This window comes from Glycine soja, chromosome 5 (assembly GCF_004193775.1).
Source record: "Glycine soja cultivar W05 chromosome 5, ASM419377v2, whole genome shotgun sequence".
Taxonomy (NCBI): domain Eukaryota; kingdom Viridiplantae; phylum Streptophyta; class Magnoliopsida; order Fabales; family Fabaceae; genus Glycine; species Glycine soja.
In genome coordinates this window covers 41,065,436-41,084,658 of record NC_041006.1, presented here as the reverse complement: position 1 = coordinate 41,084,658, position 19,223 = coordinate 41,065,436, and the positions used below count along the sequence as shown (strand labels likewise).

The 19,223-nt window shown below is 33.7% G+C and overlaps 2 protein-coding genes across 3 annotated transcripts; both read left to right on the top strand.

Annotated features, from left to right (window-relative positions):
- Positions 1–4,679: 4,679 nt before the first annotated feature.
- Positions 4,680–12,453, top strand: LOC114413394 (AT-rich interactive domain-containing protein 2-like). Its single transcript, XM_028377781.1, has 3 exons — positions 4,680–5,028; positions 5,182–6,251; positions 11,084–12,453. The coding sequence occupies exons 2-3, from the start codon at positions 5,280–5,282 to the stop codon at positions 11,966–11,968; spliced, it is 1,857 nt and encodes a 618-aa protein (XP_028233582.1). The 5' UTR covers positions 4,680–5,028; positions 5,182–5,279; the 3' UTR covers positions 11,969–12,453.
- Positions 12,454–15,940: 3,487 nt separating this feature from the next.
- On the top strand, positions 15,941–19,161 carry LOC114413393 (ubiquitin-conjugating enzyme E2 5-like). 2 transcript variants are annotated; one of them, XM_028377779.1, is made up of 6 exons: positions 15,941–16,188; positions 16,311–16,390; positions 16,619–16,733; positions 16,887–16,939; positions 17,058–17,186; positions 18,818–19,161. In XM_028377779.1, the coding sequence occupies exons 1-6, from the start codon at positions 16,145–16,147 to the stop codon at positions 18,946–18,948; spliced, it is 552 nt and encodes a 183-aa protein (XP_028233580.1). In that variant the 5' UTR covers positions 15,941–16,144; the 3' UTR covers positions 18,949–19,161. The 2 variants fall into 2 exon arrangements, with proteins under 2 accessions (XP_028233580.1, XP_028233581.1); XM_028377780.1 differs by having other exon boundaries at positions 15,942–16,188; positions 16,300–16,390.
- Positions 19,162–19,223: the final 62 nt, after the last annotated feature.

Genomic DNA, 19,223 nt, shown 5'->3' with positions numbered 1-19,223 from the left:
GAGTTTTATCAAAATAAATAATTTAATTTTAGATAAAATGATAAATGATGAATTTTATTATTTTATTAAAAATAAAAATAAAAATGGTAATCGTAAATTTAAATTATGTTTAAAAACAAATCTTATAAGTCAATAAAAAAAATCGTTTCTCAAACACTTTTATTTGATTAAATATTTGTAAACTTGTTAAAAAATTAAAAATTAATTAAAATAACTTGATGAACATATATGTAATTTACTTTTATATAAACTTAAGAAACTTTATCCTATTTATTATTTTAAGATAATTCTTCATTCAAAATAAAAAAATATATTAAATTAATCAGATATTTTTTATTGGTAAGAATAAAAAACATTATTTGAAATTTACAATAACTTATCTATCAATTTATCATGCTTAATTAACTGAACTAGATTAATAAGATAGTATTAAATGTGAAATTAAAGAGTTAAGATGCATACATTTAATATCTGGACATAGTTAAAAGAGAATCAACAAGCTCAAATGGTGATATATATATATATATATATATATATATATATATATATATATATATATTGGGTCTTGAGAATATTGACAGAAAAGTGAAGAAATGCATAATATGGTACATGTGTACATTGATCATAGATCGCAAAATATCATTTATATATGGATTAAATAATTTTTTTATACCTGAAAAATACATTATTTTTAGATCATTACCTAAAAATTCACTTTTTGTCAAATACCTATATGAAAAAATTTTATGTTTCAACTTATTACATATGGTTAGTCTCATTCTGTTAAATGATGATGCGACAGATAAAGTGTCACGTCATTATGCCTAATCATTGACACATCATTGTCATATCATTGAAGGTGATGACGTGACAATGAGATGTCCATGACAAGACTTGATGAAGTGACATTCTGTCTACCACGTCATCACTTAACAGAAGACGACTAACGACAGGTAGTAAAATGAAACTGAATTTCTTTTCAGGTACTTGATTGGAAAAAAATGAATGTTAGGTAGTAATTTAAAAATGACCTATATTCCAAGTATGAAAAACTTAATTAATGTATATAAAATGTTCCCTTAAATTACATGATAACTTTTTGATAGGTAGACAATGGACAATACAAAAAAAATGTGAAGTTTGTTATAATATCTTTTTTAATATCAATTACCTTAATACAATTCATATTAGTTATCTAATATGGTGGTGGCGACAATAATGATAATGGTGATGATAACAATAATAATAGCGGTAGTGAGATTGTTGATGGTGCAACGATAATAATGGTAGCGTTGGCAGCAACAACTACAATGATAGTAGTAATTGTGGTGAGGATAACAATAGTAATGGTTGTGACGGTAAAAATGTCAATGTTGATAGTAGTGACGACAATGTTTGTGATTGTGATGGCGGGAATGTCAACGACAATGGTGGTGGAGGTAATGATGACAATAATGATGATTGTGAGTAACTATAACATTGGTGTAAAGTATTTATTGACTTTATTGATGATTAGTATCCGTTGGAAAATCTAATTAACCATCAATATTCTTCTCATTCACGTTTTTTCATCTATAAGACTCAAATTTGAGATATTACTTAAGGAAACAAAGTTCATTTCCACTTAAACCAACAATTTTGGCAATCTCATTTTTAAAAAAAATAATTAAATGCAGTACAATTATGCTTGTGTTGTCCAATACTATGCTTTTTAACAAATCAACTGAATCTTAAAAATTAGGTCAAATAATTTATTTGGTCCTTTATCATTTTTTTTTTGTTCACTTTGCTCATTTATCTTCTAAAAAGCTCATTTTAGTCCTTTGTGTTTTTAAAATGCTTCAATTAAGTCCTTTCCAATACAAACAGTAACTTCAACTTTAAAAAAATTAAAGTGGTTATTTCTTTTCATTCTTCTCTCTACCCTCTTCTTAGACTTGAGAGCATAGTCTTCAAACCTACATCACTAATGACAACTTAAATCTAATCCATTCAATAATAACAGTAAAAAACATGAAGCTCCAAACGGGTTGAGCACCCAAAATGAAATAAATAAAAACACAAGATCTAAAAAGTAAATTTTAAAAATTCAAGATCTAAAAAATGCAACATTGGATGCACATCTAAAAAAACACTCAAGATCTAAAAGATACACATATGAAAAACACAACACCAGATGCACAATCGCTCTAATTCTTCTCATCCTTGTTGACTTTGATTTGACCCAGTCCCAAAATGTTTATCGGAGGAGGATGAAAATGAAGGGGAGCGGTTATAGTGGTGCACGGACACACTGATTGTCATGCTACCTTGTAGCAGTGTGACAATGCAGAGGATGGCAAAGGAAAAGTGTAGGAATTTGTGGGGAGGGTGAGATTGAGAGGTTTTGAGTTTAGGGCTTGGGCTAGGGTTAGGGTTTGGGAAATAACAAAGCCTTGGAGAGCTTGATTTGAGAAAAAGTGGTGAGAGTTATGTGCGAGAAAGAATGAAGAAAGCAGTAAGAGAAATAATTAACAATGCTAGTCTTCACTTTAATAGAAAGACCAATTTGTACTTTTTAAATAAGATAAAAAATCAAAGTGAACATTTTAAAAGATAAATAACCAAAGTAAACAAAAAAAATAAGATAAAGACCAAATAAATCATTTAACCAAAAAATTATTAAACAAAATAGTTATCCTAAAAGTTACTTTAAAGTTTTAAAGTAACTTAATCCACACTAATATGTAATCTTACATTTTATTTATTTATGCCAACAATTATACACACAAAGAATTGCTCTATTTAATAACTTTTTGTATATCAAATTTTAATAATTTATCTATTAAAATGAAAGTTCTTATTAAATAAATTAAGTTTATTAATATTTGTAGAATTTTATTTCAGTTCATTAAATAAAATTATTGCACAGTATTTTTTTTAAATACAACATAGTGACAATAAATTACCTAATTGATAATATACATTTTTTCTAAAATTTATTATGCATAATCATTGAGATAATATCAAAATATTCAATCGCTGAATTATTAAAATTTGATATATAAAAAGTTATTAAACATGGCAACTCTTTGCATGTTTAGTTTTTTTTATATGCAATTTGTATGTATAATTTTTGGCATAAAAAGTAAGATTATATAGGAGTGTGGATTAAGTCACTTTAAGAGTAACTTTTAGCATAATACTGTTTTTTTTTTTTTTTTATAATCAAGAGGTGTAATACCCCTTCCATTGAGTTCGGTTCATTTTTGGGATAAAGTGGTACTTCCATTTGTCACTCCATGTTCCAAGCCGGGAATCGAACCTCATACTTGATTAAGGGAATCAGATGTGGAACCACTCTTGCCAACAATTTTTGATACTTTTAGCAAAATATTTTTTTTAATAACTTTTAGGCCAAATGACCTGTTTAGTCATTTATCTTATTTTTTTTGTTCACTTTGATACTTCTTATTTAAAAATACAAATTTCCCACCCACCTCTCATTTTGGGGATTGGGTTGAATCGAAGTCAACAAGGATGAGGAGAATTAGAGCTAGTGTGCATTTGGTGTTGCATTTTTTATAGAATTGATTTTTAGTAGAAGTAGAAGATATTCCTACTTGTTTCAACTCTACCATAATTTTAATGCATCATAATTGATTCTATCATGATTTTGAAAACAATCTAAACATGTAAAAATTGGTCTAAATCAAGGTTGATTCATTCATCTCATCATGGTTTATCACAATTTTAGAGATTATCCAATCGGCACACTAAAAATATAAGTGGGTTCAAATCGATATGAAAAGGTTGATGCTATTCATACTTCCTTTTTACTCTTTGCACTTTTTAAATTTTTATTTGTATTTTTATTTATGAAAATACCCTTAAAAAAAGAATTTTAATAATGTACAACCAAACAAAAATTACAGTTTACGTATTCATATAGAAACTTTTGTATTCATACAGAAATTAGTTTTCGTAATGTAGTTAATTTATTTATCATATTATTTTCTATTAAATAATTTAATAACTTCTATGAGTTGTAAAACTTGTTAAATAAAATATTCATATTAATACATTTAAATTTGTTAATTTTGACGTTTTATTTTTTTTAATTGTTTTGAATAACTTGATAAATAAGATATGAGACGAAAATATTAGACAAATCAAAATAAGTTAACATACTTATATATAAGATATAAAATAATATAACTGAAATATTCTTAAAGATGTCAGTGGAGGAACATGTCACCGACCAAGCAGAATGCATGGAAGGATACAATTATATAATTTTATGTTACAAAAACTAATTTATGCAAGGAGTAATTTTGTAAAAAAATAACAAAAAAGTTAAAAAGACGCAAAAAAGTATAAAAAGAAGTAATCATCAAATATATTAATCAATTGATATAAAATTATTTTAGCTTAAATATTGATTTCGAGATTAAATTTCGAGCATGCAGATATGTCAAATATTTAAAGAAAGAATTCATCATTCCTAATAATCTTACAACTCAAATAAAATTATCTCTCTAGAATACTCATTATTTATAAAAAAACATAAAAAGAAAGATATAAATTAGAAGAAGCTTTTCAAATCGAATAGAACATATACATTAATGGATTGGACTACTAGGGTCCAGCCCATAAAATCTACTAACCCTAGGTATAATATGTTAGCATTTTCTTTAGATTTTTGTTTTAAATGAATGTGTTTCTCCAAGTAGTTCATAGTGGAGGAAACTAAGAAAATATACCCCAGAGAGAAGAGGAGGGGGCTTTTATTCCGTTAATTTGCCCCTTTGGTGACGCGTTGTATTTCTTAGCCGCTTCTTCAACCAGCTCTGTGCTTCCTTCTTCTACCGTCTCCATTTCCATTTCCGCCTGCAACATTCATTCAGAGCTAGGTTCAGTTTCCGCCATTGATCAATGCTCCCTACTCTCTGTTTCCAGGTTCCAACCTCGATCTTGTATCTCCCCCTTGCCTTTCGTACAATCCTGTAATTCCCCGATTTCCAGCCATAGGCGTGGCGTGATCGTGAGGTAAATCCGCCAATAGAACCGGCAAATGTTCACATCCCTTTTACATTCTTTCCCATTTTGTGCATCCAGATCAATTTATCATCACTATGTGTAATTGTTCTCTCTTGGCAAGCTTTTCCCTCAGTTAATTTTAGTCTGTGGTTGTGTGATCAGCTTTTAGAAGATGGCAACCTAGGATTTTTGTGTGTATTTTCCACACGCTTGATTTTTAACCGAAACACATCAAGCATCGAAGTAGGGAATCGAAGTTCATGGAAGAATGGCCGACATTCTCAAATGGGTCTTCCTTAGATTGCCTTGGAGGAGTTGAAACTGTTGGTGCATTTCCTGGAAATGTTTGTTGCCCTGGAAAGGACCACGTGGATAATGGTGCTGACCATGGCAAACTTAAACAGAAGTACTTGTTCTACCAACTTTTCCCTGCTTACCTGAAGGATAGTTGTTCCATGGATGGTGTTCGACCTCTGCCGGTTTTAGTCGACGGTCAACAGCTGGATTTGTACAAACTGTTCTCCCTGGTGAAGGAAAGAGGTGGGTATGCCCGAGTGTCGAAGAAAGGATTGTGGGGTTCTGTGACCAAGGAATTGGGCTTGAACCCTGTGGTTTGCTGGTCTGTAAAATTAGTTTTTGACAAGTATCTGAATGATTTCGAGAGGTGGCTCAAGAAAACTTTTGAAGAGAAGAATTTAAAAAATGGGAACCATGGGTGTGATTGGGGTTTAAAGTTGTTGCCTTTGGATATTGAGAAAGAGTTTAGAGCCCTGTTATGTTCAAATCTAAAGGACAAAGATGATGATAGACTTGTCAAGTCAAAATCAATTAAAAAAAAGAAAAATGCTGATTTGGTTAACCACAAGAATGGTAATAATCTGTTGGACACCAACGACCAAAATAATAAATCCAAGGATGTCCAACGCATTGAAGGTGATAATGATGAAAAATCCGCCAATGGCATTAAGGGCAATCCTGCTACCTTGGGTGCAGAAGGTGCTGAGAAGGAATTTAACCCGCGCAAACGCAAACGGGATGTATTATTTGGCATGCTAAACTGGATGAAGCATATTGCAAAGCATCCTCTTGATCCTTTAACTCAACCAATACCTAAACCATCAAAGTGGAAGGAATATAATGGCCAGGACTTTTTTGGTCAATTTCTGAGGGCAAGAGAGGCTCTATCACTGAGACAGCATGAAGAACCAAACAGTGGATCGTCTTCTTTGCAGGTATAACTTCAATGCCCAAAATTATCTTATCCATAGGACTTTTTTGTTTCTTATCTTGAAGCAAATCAGCATGCTTTGCTTGAATAGATAGTTATCATTTTAGTTTATTTATTAAGCATTATGGTGTGCTTAATTCTGCCTAGGTAATAATTATATGATCTCAATCCATTAGTTTGTATATTAACTATACATACTATCCAAAATCTTAGCTTGCGAACCTAGGTTGTCAAATTCGAGTTTACATAAACTTGTGGAACCTCTCTAGATTCGACTTTTAAACTCGTAAGAGTTTACCTAATTATAAAAATAATCTTAGAAAACCTGTAAATGATATATATGCATGAACATAATACCTAATTGGTTCTTCGCAATCTTAGTCTCTTATGTTAATCTATTGGTCAATCGCCTTTTTTGACAATGTGACTCTAAAGTTCATCCCTTTATAGTTAACACAATTCTGAATATCTTCCTTGTTCTTCTGTGTAGGAAAGAAAGTGTTCCTTCTGCACTCGTCTAACATTTTCTTTGATCTCAAAATCTCATTATAATAGCTTAGTGAATCAAATATTCTGTTCTCATTAAATATTATTCTCCATTTTATTATTGTTTTTATCATTAAAATAGGTTATATGGTATCAGAGCACGAGTTATTCTTGACACAGGAATAACGGAAATCGTGCTCCACCGGGGACAGTAATGTCCCTGGTGGACCTCTATGCTAACTGTTCCTCTCTTCGGCGATTTTCCCCCTTTTCGCCGCAGCGTTCCTTTCACATGAACAGTAACACGCATGCTGCAAGCGCGCTTACACTGTTCCCGCGCTGCTATCTCGCTGGTGTGACCCTCTGATTAGAAGTGCCTCTCCCTGGCAAACCCAACGCCGCTGACTGCAACCTTTTCTGCCACCACACTTCAGCACATCATGCTCATGTGCAATCCCCTTTTTGGCACATGATGTTGTTTTCGCAAGACCCATTCTCCGACGACCTCCTTGTTGTGCTCCTTCTCCTCTGATGAACTTGTTTGGCCTTAGTTTGTCCCTGTTTGGCTGACCCACAATCCATTGACCGAACCATCGTGCTTCATCTCTTTCCAACAACATGTTTAAGCTTTTCCGGTGACCTTTCCAAAGATCGTCATGCTTCCGCGTGCGCAGCCAACTCAAAACATCATCGCACGTGACCCCGTGCAGGGCCTTGGCGCGTGACTTTCACACACATGACACGTGATGCATCTTTGACCAATGTTGCACTAATCTTCTCTCCCTCCGTCTCAAGGTGTCCCTGGTTGACCTTTTTGCTTTTTCACGGGTGAATAGTACCCATCGCCATTGCCAAAGACCGCGACACCATTCACGTGTGCAACCAACTCAAAACACCGCCACACGCAGCCCTAGCAGGACCTTGGCGTGTGAAGTTCACGCACATGATGTGCTACACATCTCTGACAAGCGTAACATTGGTCTTCATCTTCACTGCGGGCCTTCTTTGCCTGCCTCCGAACCATCTTTAGTTTCTATCAAGTTTACCAATTTGTAACAAGCTTGGCTCATATCACACATATGCTCCAGCTTGAAGGAAAGTGTGAGACTATGTTTTGATATTATTCTTGATATTATATTTATTATTAGAATATTCTATTTTCCTATTAAGTGGTAATTGACTGATCTTGTAATCAATATTGATTCTCTTTTCCATATTATAAATACACATTATACTTAAATTAATTTTTTAATATTTATACTGCTTTTTAATTATTTTTTAATATTTATACCACCACCTTTCGTTTCTTTGATTATTCTTTATTCTTTTATTTCTGTTTCTATTTTTAATCATTCTTCATTAGGGTTGTCAATAAGGGCCGACCCGACCCGATTTGGCCCGCCCCGCCAAGCAAAACGGGCTACCTTTTCGAGCCCGACCCATTTCAAGCTGGCCCGTGGGCCACCCGTCAGCCTGCCAATTTATTTATTTATTTATTTTCAGATTTTGCATTGTCCTTTATCGTTGTTGGTAACATCAATTTTGCATTGTCCTTTATCATTGTTGGTAACATCAATTTTTAATCTAACTCTTGTCTCTTTATAATTTTTTATAACTAAAAATAATAATATACTAGTAGTAAGCAATAAAAGAATAAAACCTATCACAAACTTCAATATCTAGAATCTAGATGACCTTGTCATCTTGTGTGCCTCTAATCCACATCAACAACATTGGATGCACCCTCGGAGGAAGTTGTCTTCACAATTGAATCTTCATCAAACAAATCATCATCATCTATAAAAAAAGAAGAAGTGAGAAGTGACAAATAATTACCAAAATAATATAAAATAAATAACGAAGTTCTTTACCCTCATTGAAGCCATGCTTCCAATTGCGAGTACAAATAATTGCTTCCACTCAATCGGATGAGAGGCGATTTCTATACTTGTTGAGGATGCGAGATCCAATGCTAAACGCAGATTCAGATGCAACAGTTGTAGCTGGTATGCTCAGCAAGTCACAAGCCTTAATAGAAAGATGCGAAAATCTTGGACTATTAGTTTCCCACCAATCAAGTACATCCATATGTGCTGTAAAATGCATGTTCAGTGCCGCTTCTTCCAAATAAGTATCAAGTTGAGACTTTCCACTATCACTAGCAACTTGTTCCTTGTACTCTATTAAATCTTAATGTAACAAATAAAAAAAAGTGATAAACATACATAATAATGAAAAAAATTAATATTGAATTTTAGTAATTCTTTAAAAACATATATGAATTTTAGAACTTACATCAAAGAGACCAAAGTCCTGACTTGAGGATGGTGGCTTAACACTAGAAGAAGAACTTTTGGGTTTGGGTGCATAAAAATTCCAAAGTTCATACAACTTTCTCTTGACTTCCTCAACCTTCATTTCCCATGTAAGTGGAGATTCAAGAGAATGAGAATAAGGGTCGAGAGAGGGCTCGAGAGAAGAGATTCAAGAGAATGAGAAATGAGATTCAATTCAAGAGGCCGTGAGGGTCTGGTCTGGCTTGCGTGCGTTTGGGTCATTTGGATTGCGAGAGTGCATTTGGGCCATTTCAGAGTCCATAATCTTTTTTTTTTTAAAAGCACTAGCCCGTGGGCTGGCTCGTCCCAGCCCGCCGGGCTTGCGGGCTAAACGGGGCGGGCCTAAACGGTTTACAGGTCTCAAATTCCAGCTCAGCCCAGCTTTTTTGGAGAATGGGCCGGGCCCGATTTGACACCCCTATTCTTCATTCTGTTTATTTCTGTTTTTCAACTCTGTTTTCATTGATTATTCTCTAATTGTTCTTTATTTCATTTTTAATATTTAATTTCTGATTTTAATATTTATACCGCCACCTTATTTTTATCTACATATATATTATTTTATTTTGTCTGCCATAGGTCACCACACCATCTGTTCGTCTATAAACACGAACATGGGGAGCAAATCCTCTCCCGTGAGTAAAAAAAAAACATGAGAAAAAAATGTTGAAAGATCTCACCCGTCCATTCATTTTAAAAACAAATCAAAGGCTCAAATTAAGAACACCCATCCAAAACTGATGTCGTTTTAGGCTTTGTGCAATCTAAAAATTTCCCTCTTTTTGTTCCATTTCCCTTTTATTCAACTATTGTTACTTCACCCATCATTCACAAAACAGAAAGGATGGGGTTTATGTGAAAAAACCATTGTTCAGCAATACTAAACATTCCATTTAAAAACAAATCAAAAGCTCAAATTAAAAACACTCAAAACTGACGTCGTTTTAGGTTTTTAACATTTTGAAAATCTCTCACTTCTCTTACCCCCATCCCTTTACCTCAATGACGGCACACCGCAACTCACTATCGCGATGCATAACATCCCCCTGTTCATGAATGAGGTGGAGCATCTCTTAGACATGTTTCTCTCCCTCTCCAACCTCCGTTTTCTCTCCATTTGGCTCCCTCCAATTTCTATCTCATTGGCAACATCCTCAAAACGGGCTCTCTCCTTCTCAAAGCCAGCAATTAGTTCCCTTGCGGCATGAATTGCGGTACACTAGAAGCAATTTTATGTAACTTATTTTGTGGTTAAAAAAAATTGTACAGTTTTATATTTTTTTTCATGTTCTGTAATTGATTGTGAATCATAATCATCAATCTGAACATGAAGAGAACTCCATGTGCTCTGCAACAGGTTGAAATAGAATGATCCATTGAGTGTGATCTTTCAAGCCTTTGATAAGGGACCTGACACGGGAATAAGAGTGTACTATTGCTGAACAATGGTTTTTTCACATAACCCCCACCCTCTCTGTTTTGTCAATGGCGGGTGAAGTAACAGTAGTTGAATAAAAGGGAAACGGAAGAAAAAGAGGGAAATTTTTAGATTGCACAAAGCCTAAAACATCAGTTTTGGGTGTTTTTAAAACAAATGAACGGGGTGAGATCTTTCAACATTATTTCCTCATGTTTTTTACTCTCAGGAGACGATCCGCTCCCACGAACATAATGGCGTTTGATCAATGTAACTAACATCTCCTAGTGAGACAAGGCTTGTTTGTTATTGTAATTGTATCTTTTTATGCCATTCTAAGCTTCTGTTAATTGCCACTTTTATGGATACAGGAGAAGTGATTGATAGTTTTGAAATGAACAAGTTCAAAATGTATCTAATTCTTATAATTTCTCATAACTTTGATCATAAATTCTTCAAGGAATCACTGTAATTGATATTGCTTTGGTATTGAAATAATAATAAATGCTTCTGCTAGAAGACAGGATGATGAGAAATTTATTTTAGTGGTATGTGGAAAAAGTCTGTCAATTTTCTGGATAATTGTATGTTTTGCAGAAACAGAAGATGCACCCTGCTATGTATGAGGATCATGTTGCTTTTGGTCGCCCTGCTACAGGAAAATTGAGATGCAGTGAAAGGCTGCCTTCCTTTGTTAAATCTCGGTCGTGCTCGTGCTGCAATCCATGTTCCCCCAACGGAAATAGATTGGCAGGCTCACACAATATGGAGGCAGAAAAATGTCCTCCGGAGAAAACAACTGAAACACTAGATGTTTCGACCACAAAAACAATAGCTGAACCATCTGGGGATGAGTCTCTCGAAAAGCAAGTTTCTGTGGGTCCTCGTTTTCAAGCAGAAGTCCCAGAATGGACTGGTGTAGTTTCTGAGAGTGACTCTAAATGGTTGGGCACACAAGTATGGACTTTGAAAAATGACACAGAACATGCTACGGAAACAGATATTGGGAAAGGAAGACAAGAAAAGTGTAGCTGTGAATTTCATGGTTCTGTTGAATGTGTTAGATTACATATTGCTGAAAATAGGATGAAATTGAAGCTTGAATTGGGTTCTGAATTTTACCGTTGGGGATTTGATCGTATGGGTGAGGAAGTTTCACTTCAATGGACAACTGAAGAAGAAAAGAGATTTAAGGATATCATGAAATCAAATATTCCCTCCAAAAATAAATATTTTTGGAACAATCCATCCAAATACTTTCCAAAGAAAACAAGAAGAAACTTGGTGAGCTATTACTTCAATGTATTTCTTATTCAACTAAGAACCTATCAGAATCGGGTGTCTCCAAAGAGCGTTGATAGTGATGATGATGAAGTAGAATTTGGATCTTTTAGCGATGGTTTTGGGATGGAAGCCGTCAAGGGTCCTGATGATGATTTCCTGGAATGTTCTCTGAACAAGCAGTGCACAGATTTCGAATAGACAAAATTAGAGTGTAAATTTGATAATTGGATCTGAGCCACTTTGAGCTTGAGAAAATATTTTCCTGAGGCAAACTTTTATAAAACTCTTCCTCCATGATCAGTGGTGAATGCATTACTTGTACCAGAAAAATTTTGTATAATTTAGGGAGGTTACTGTTGGAACTTGGAAGCAAATATGGACATGTATTCGAGTCTTGTCTACCCATAATGAAGAACTTGCTGAGGCTGCTATTAATTTTGTTGGAGATGGTTGTATTTGTTGGTTGAAATAGCAGTTTAACATGATGCTTCATGGAGGCTGTACCATTCGTGCTATAAAACTTGTTCTTTGGTGTGAGCTAATGCTTTCAATTTTATGTTTCTACTTTCCGGTCACTATTTTGTAAATTAAATTTATAATTTTTATTCGTCACATGTTTTGACTTTCAAATTGAACAACTTTTTCTTTGAAGTATGGGTGAATGTAAATTTATTTTTGTCTAATCTCATCACTTAGAATCCATAAAAAGGAGGAGAGAGTTAAGGGGCCTGTTTCTTTTCTTTTTTTTTCTTTTTTTTCATTAGGAAGAAAAACACATGGAAGCATGGCTTTTATGTTTTTGATACCTTGGCTATTGATTGTTCTTTTATATCATGTAGTCTATCGTTTATCTTATTTCCTTGTTTTGTTCGCCTGGCTATAACAAGCGTGTCTTTCTTTCCATAAGAAATAGAACTGATCCCCACATTTCTCTATCCCATTTTATGGATTCTAAGTCAGGATTAGACAAAATCATGTTTTGCATTCCTATGCTTAACCGTTTTCGGAACAAAATTAATAGAGAAAAAATGGGGTAGAAGATGAGGAAGAAGAAAATGAAAACAAATAAAAATAAATTTTAGATTTATTCTGTTTCAGTTTAGTCTTTTTAAGTTTTAATTAAGTCTACTATTTATTCAAAACAGTAATATTTTGAAATGTTTAATCAGAAATTAAGAATTCCATTAAAGCAAAAATTATTTTATGATGGGACTTGGACTAGTGTATCGAGTCATTGTAAGTAATAATAAGACGATTTAGTCTGAATATTATTTTAGGGATTAGATGTTGATTCGATTTTAAAAAATAATTCTAATAAGAAGATTTGAATTTGATTTTTTTATGGATATAGTAACTAAAAATTATATATCACGTAATGAACAATATTTTTGGATCTTTTTAGTTTTAAAATAAAAGATACAAGAATTCAACAAAAGTTTGATGTAATTGCGAAAGGCATTGAAATTAAGTTTCTTTCAATTTCACCTAAGATTCCTAACGTGAGCATTAGTTCGATCCAGTTTATAACTTTGTTTACCAGGTTTGCTAATTTATTTAAATCTCAACGTCTTAGACCCCACTAAAATTTATCCTACATGCAATGCAAGATATTTGTGGCTCACAATGGAATAACCAACTAGAACTTAAAATTTTCTTTTAAACAAATGGTGAGAATAAAAAGTATCTTTTTAAAAATTACTCCAAAAATAACTTTATCCCTTATCATTTACAAATATTACATGTAGAAGCTTAAAATACTTTGCGCGAGCAACCAATCACAATCCCTGTCAATTCTGCAGCATTGCAAATCGTGCCTTGCTATTGCATTAAAACTGTTGTCTCAAAATCACAGATTTATAAGCTTCCACCAGCCACCCAAACATACAAAGTTCAATGATATTTGTATCATACTTCAAGCCTTCCTACTCCACACAATTTTTGTCTTTGACGAACATAAAATCCCCAACAACAGTGTCGTCTCTCACATATTGGAGAATTGAGCCTTCGTCTTTGAATATCATCGTTTGTCTCTCAGCACCCTGAAATTGGTCATAATTTCTCCCCACTCATTACCATCCATCACACCCCATACATCCACCTCGTATCTGCTATCCAGTGATACTTATACAGGCTAAGGGATTTTAAAACCAAGAGCCCATAAAGTATGCAAAACCTTTCTTCCTCACTCTAAGCCAATTCCAAGACTTGATTTTTACAGATTCTACAATACCCATAATCTGCATATCCGTGTTCTCAAACACAATACCATTTTGAGCTTCCCACAAAGCCAACACCACAGCAAAACATATCACCTGCCACCATCCTCCACCAATGCCTGGGTCACCTAACAATTCCATAAATTGTAGAAATTATAGTAACACTTCATTTCGTAGCAGTGTAATATCCCAACCACCTTTGAAATTCTACCCACACTTGCCAAAAAAATAAGCATTTATGAAACAAATTATTTGCTAATTTCACTTCCTAGTGACATCCTACACGCAATCCCTCATCATCAACCAGTATCCCTATGCTTTAAATTATCTTTCGTAGAAACTCTATTCTTAATCAATTTCCATGCAACATAGACGCCTTCGATGGGACCACCTTATTCCAAACCTTCGCCCAGCCTATTATCCCCATTACTACCATTTCTCCCTCTACAAAACATAAGTAGCTTAGATGCTAAGTTATCAGTATAAACTCTCAATGTGTCATTTGTCCATCTCCATATGTTTGGTCTTCTATGTACCAACCCACAATTGCCCCTTATCTGTCGAAGAGATTCCACCATTTCTAGTTCCCATTAAAATAACTCTCTCCTCCATGACCAATTTCACTCCTTCACAAACCTCATTAGTCATTTCCACCATGCTCCACACCACACAAGTCCTGCCACCAAAAATACCCCTTTCTACCACTCCATATCCTCCCACCCATCTCCTATATAAACTGGCGCAACACTTTGTAGACTCTCTTCTTCCACAAGCATTCGCCACCGTCACTTCCCCGAGTTATATTGAACATCTTCAACTTCTTAATTAATTGATACATCATTAATTCCCAACACACCTACCTCACACTCTTTGCACACCAATACACCATGTCCCATGTCACCCCCGAAACTTTTTCATTCCCATCCCATGAGAACCCCTTGAATAAAGCCTCAATTTTGTATATGATTGGTATTTGGAACTTAAAAGAACAGCCCTTCCTCCAAACAAACAAATAAAAATGTTTGTTAGCCAGGTAATAATATTCTTAAAAGAAAGGCTTCCAATTTTTCTATGTATGGTCTTATAAAGAATATATAAATTTCCTTAATCGGGCTTTGATAATAAATGCATCACATCAATAAGGATAAGCATTAGGTAGCTCCACCCTTACCCTCCCCACACAACCTTGGTAATGCACATGATTATGAGAAGAGTGAAAGTAAACAGAACATGAAATTTGAAGCTAAACAGAGTAATAGATCCTAGTGTAATTCATCCTCGTTGAAGAAAATGACCAAAGAATTGAACAATAATAAAAGTTACACCAAATAGAATAACATTATCTCAACCAACAAAAAATATTTAATAATAATAGTGTGACTCAATTTTAAACTTTAAGCACGTGACTTGGTGATAAATTTATATTTTGTATGATAAAGTAATAATTAATAATCAACTGTCAAACACGGAAATTAACTAACATGAGATTGTTTTAACTCAATAATTTTAAGTTAGGTATATAATTTATGTTAAGTGAAAGATACATGTGATTTAAACAAACAAAAAAAGAGAAAAAAAGTAATTAATAATTTATTGTAATTTTTATATAAGAAATAATTCTATTGCACATTTTAGTTTGATGTTTGTAATTTTCCTTTATCTTGAAATAAGGAAGTTTTTTTTTACCCGTTTTGATTTTTAAAATATTCAATAAAACTTGAAAAAGAAAAATCAAATAAAGCTAGTAATGATCAAGAATGTTGTCGTTCATGCACATAACAAAGTGTCATTAATGAATGGTCAAGTGAAAGGGCATCTAACTAGCACATGGAAAGGATATCTCTAGAATATTTTCATTGCCATCTCTATATTTTTTTTTTCAAAAGTAAAAAGTAAATCAATATAAATATTCTTTATATTTAATTCCAAGTAACTCAATAACTTACTGCACTATTGTACAGCGAGGTCACCAAATTTTCCTTTTGACACTGAGGTATGAGTTGTTGGTTTGGGTCGTGAGCCTGTTTGGGTTTGTGCATTTGTGGACTGTGAAGCAAGCGTTTCACACTTTCCTGTATATATTACTATTATTCCCAGAGTTTGTGTGTGAGGCAGCAACACACACAAAGAACAAAAGGCAAAGACAGAGAGAGAAACAATGTCTTCCCCAAGCAAACGTCGAGACATGGACTTGATGAAGCTGTCTGTGATCTTTTCGGAATTGTTTTTGTATTTTCGATTTCATAAAGTGTTCTTTTGTATAAATTTGTTGTCTTTTTTCCATTTGGGGTGTGTTGGATTGACATGGATCAGGTCATCACCAGGATGATGAGTGATTACAAGGTGGAGACGATCAACGATGGCATGCAAGAGTTCTTTGTGGAATTCCACGGACCCAAAGACAGTAAATTTGCATCTTTTTGTCAATTTATTTTTTGTTTTCAATTCCTGGTTGAGAGATTGGTGTTGTTCTATTTGGTGCGACTTTTAACGTTGTTGTTTAATTGTTTGGCTATTTTCTTCAATGAGGATGAATTGCATTAGGATCTATATCTCTAGTTAACTGCAAAGGTGGAACTGGACTAAGTTGTTTCCTTTTTCTCATTTTCACTTTTATGGGAATCATGTGCAGGTCCTTATCAAGGTGGTGTGTGGAAGGTAAGGGTGGAGCTACCTGATGCTTATCCTTATAAGTCTCCATCTATTGGCTTTGTCAACAAAATTTTCCATCCTAATGTTGATGAGGTGTAAGTTGTTTCACTGCAACCATAGCTTCATTGAATCATTGTTTATATCATATTTAAGCAGCACAATTATGCTCCATGGGAAGTCTATTGGCTGTTGCACAAACACATTGCAAAACTCACTTGCTCATTAATATGATTTTCTCTGATGTTTAGGTCTGGTTCTGTTTGCTTAGATGTTATTAACCAGACTTGGAGTCCCATGTTTGGTAAGCAACATTTTAAAAAATTTATTGGATGCATACTTGCCATGCATTTGATTTAGCCTTGCTTTGTTACTGCCACTACTTAAAAATTTGGTAATTCAGTTTTCTTATTTCCTTTCAGACCTTGTTAATGTGTTTGAGGTGTTTCTTCCTCAACTTCTTCTGTACCCCAATGCATCAGATCCATTGAATGGTGATGCTGCTGCCTTGATGATTCGAGATCATGCTACATATGAACAAAGAGTCAAAGGTAGTAATCCTTATTAAGTTTATTCAATACAAAACTAGAATGCTTCTTACATGCTCTGGTAATCCATGTTAATAGTTAGAATTTTTCTTCATTATTGTTGACTATAATTACAGTCATTTTTCACCGAATTTCAATTGAAGTGAAATATCATTAAATGGTTAATAAAAAGCTTTGAAGGTTCAACGTTCAAGTTTGTGCAAAAGGATTTGTGTTCTATATCATTTTGCACAAACTTGATATCAAACACAAATGTTTTTGCACAACAATTGCCCATTTGCCAATACTTCCCCACAGATTTAGAATGTTTTATCTCCTCACTTGCCAATGAGCATTCCGGCAGTAACACACTTGTCCACGTTTAATCTGCTAGTCGAAGCTTTCAGGTTGGGATTCCAGATGGGAGCTTTGGCATTATTCTTTCTTTTTGGTTTTGCACCTACACAAATTCATTTTTCAGTTTGCAATTAACTGATAATGTAGAAGCCTTAGCATTTTTATATTTAATATACTGGGCATTTGGAAGAGGTTATCTAGGCTGAGCTACCTTCTTATAAGTTTATTTTAGCTTATTTCAATAAGTTCTACAGTTAAGCATGTGAATAAGCTCTCATTTAATAAGAACTTGTTGAATAAATGCTTAATTAAACTATTTTACCAAACATGCCTTGCGTTTTTCTTGCTTCATTTTTTGTTTTTGATAAATAATAAATTGCATGACATGTATGCATCCTACTCCCTTAGGCATCCATCAATCCCTAATAATCAGTGTAGACTGGGTGTGTAAAAGAAAACTTTCTGAATTTCAATACTCAAATGGTAACATGTACCTTGTGTTTTCATGCTATAATGTTGAATATTTTGTTGGTAACTGGGCTAATATAAAGTATTTAACATGTAAACTCAACATTTTCCAGGTTTAGTTTATGATCAAAGCAAGTAATTTCCAATTTACAGTCATACAACTTCCTGGTTGCTTGTGCTTCAGTTGAATCTTAGATCCTCATCAGAAAGAGTTCCAGCCCATGTTTGGTATAGCGGAAAATAGTTGCTTTTTTTTATAAAAAAAAAATCTTAGAAAGCTAACAAAAACAAGTGATTATTTCTTTAAAAAAAGGTTGAGCCAAACATGCACCTAGTTTAAATTAAGTTGAACCAAATTATCCGACAAAACAATCTTGGAGATTTACAATTAACTAATTGGAAGATATATTGAGCTTCAGAAGCAATGCTTGAAAGATACCAACAACCAACAACACCAAGTATCCAAAAAATAAATATAAGATGCCAACAACTCAATTTCATTGGCTATGCTTTTACTCTGTCTTCCATTCAAATTTATAGCTTCTATTTGGTGTGTGGCATTGGTATACCACTTCTAATATCATTCTCCTTTGCATGGTTTGATCATTGAAGAAAATTTGTGCTTACACATATAGGTGAGTATTTCTGGATTGTATATCATGGTCACAGAAACCTAGAAGTTACAGTATATTTAATTCTAGGACCCAGCATCGAGTCATTAGTTTAAAAAGACTGACAGGAGAAACAATATGTCTACCATATCTCAATCTGTTGTTCTATTCTATGCACCTGCTTTTGTCTATATATTAATTTTTTTAGCCAATGAACAGAATATTGTGAAAAATATGCCAAGCCAGAAGATGTTGGAGCTGCACAGGAAGAAAGTTCTAGTGATGATGAGCTGAGTGAAGATGATTATGCCTCCAGTGATGACGCCATTGTAGGCCAACCTGATCCTTAGATTTTTAAATACAATGCCTGCCTTATTTACAGTCTTGCTTGTACATGATATCATATGATTTGATATTGAGTCCAGGAATTTGAAGAGCTAAGTTCTTAAGGTTGAAGGAAAAATTCACACCTTTCTATCTATTATAATTACATGGTGGTTGAATAAATTGATTTATAATTTAGATGTTTATGTGACTAGAAAATTCAATTTCTGAAGGCTCAAGCTGGTTTGGCATACGAATGCATTTATTACTTCTAGTTAACTTGTGCCCTCTCACCAGGATG

What these genes read in the sequence shown, in the direction of transcription:
- LOC114413394 (XM_028377781.1), top strand. Translation starts at nt 5,280, where the DNA reads ATGGAAGAATGGCCGACATTCTCAAATGGGTCTTCCTTAGATTGCCTT. An exon ending in GTGGATCGTCTTCTTTGCAG is followed by an intron (nt 6,252 to 11,083) that starts GTATAACTTCAA and finishes TATGTTTTGCAG; the next exon opens with AAACAGAAGATGCACCCTGC.
- LOC114413393 (XM_028377779.1), top strand. Translation starts at nt 16,145, where the DNA reads ATGTCTTCCCCAAGCAAACGTCGAGACATGGACTTGATGAAGCT. An exon ending in ATTCCACGGACCCAAAGACA is followed by an intron (nt 16,391 to 16,618) that starts GTAAATTTGCAT and finishes AATCATGTGCAG; the next exon opens with GTCCTTATCAAGGTGGTGTG. An exon ending in ATATGAACAAAGAGTCAAAG is followed by an intron (nt 17,187 to 18,817) that starts GTAGTAATCCTT and finishes GCCAATGAACAG; the next exon opens with AATATTGTGAAAAATATGCC.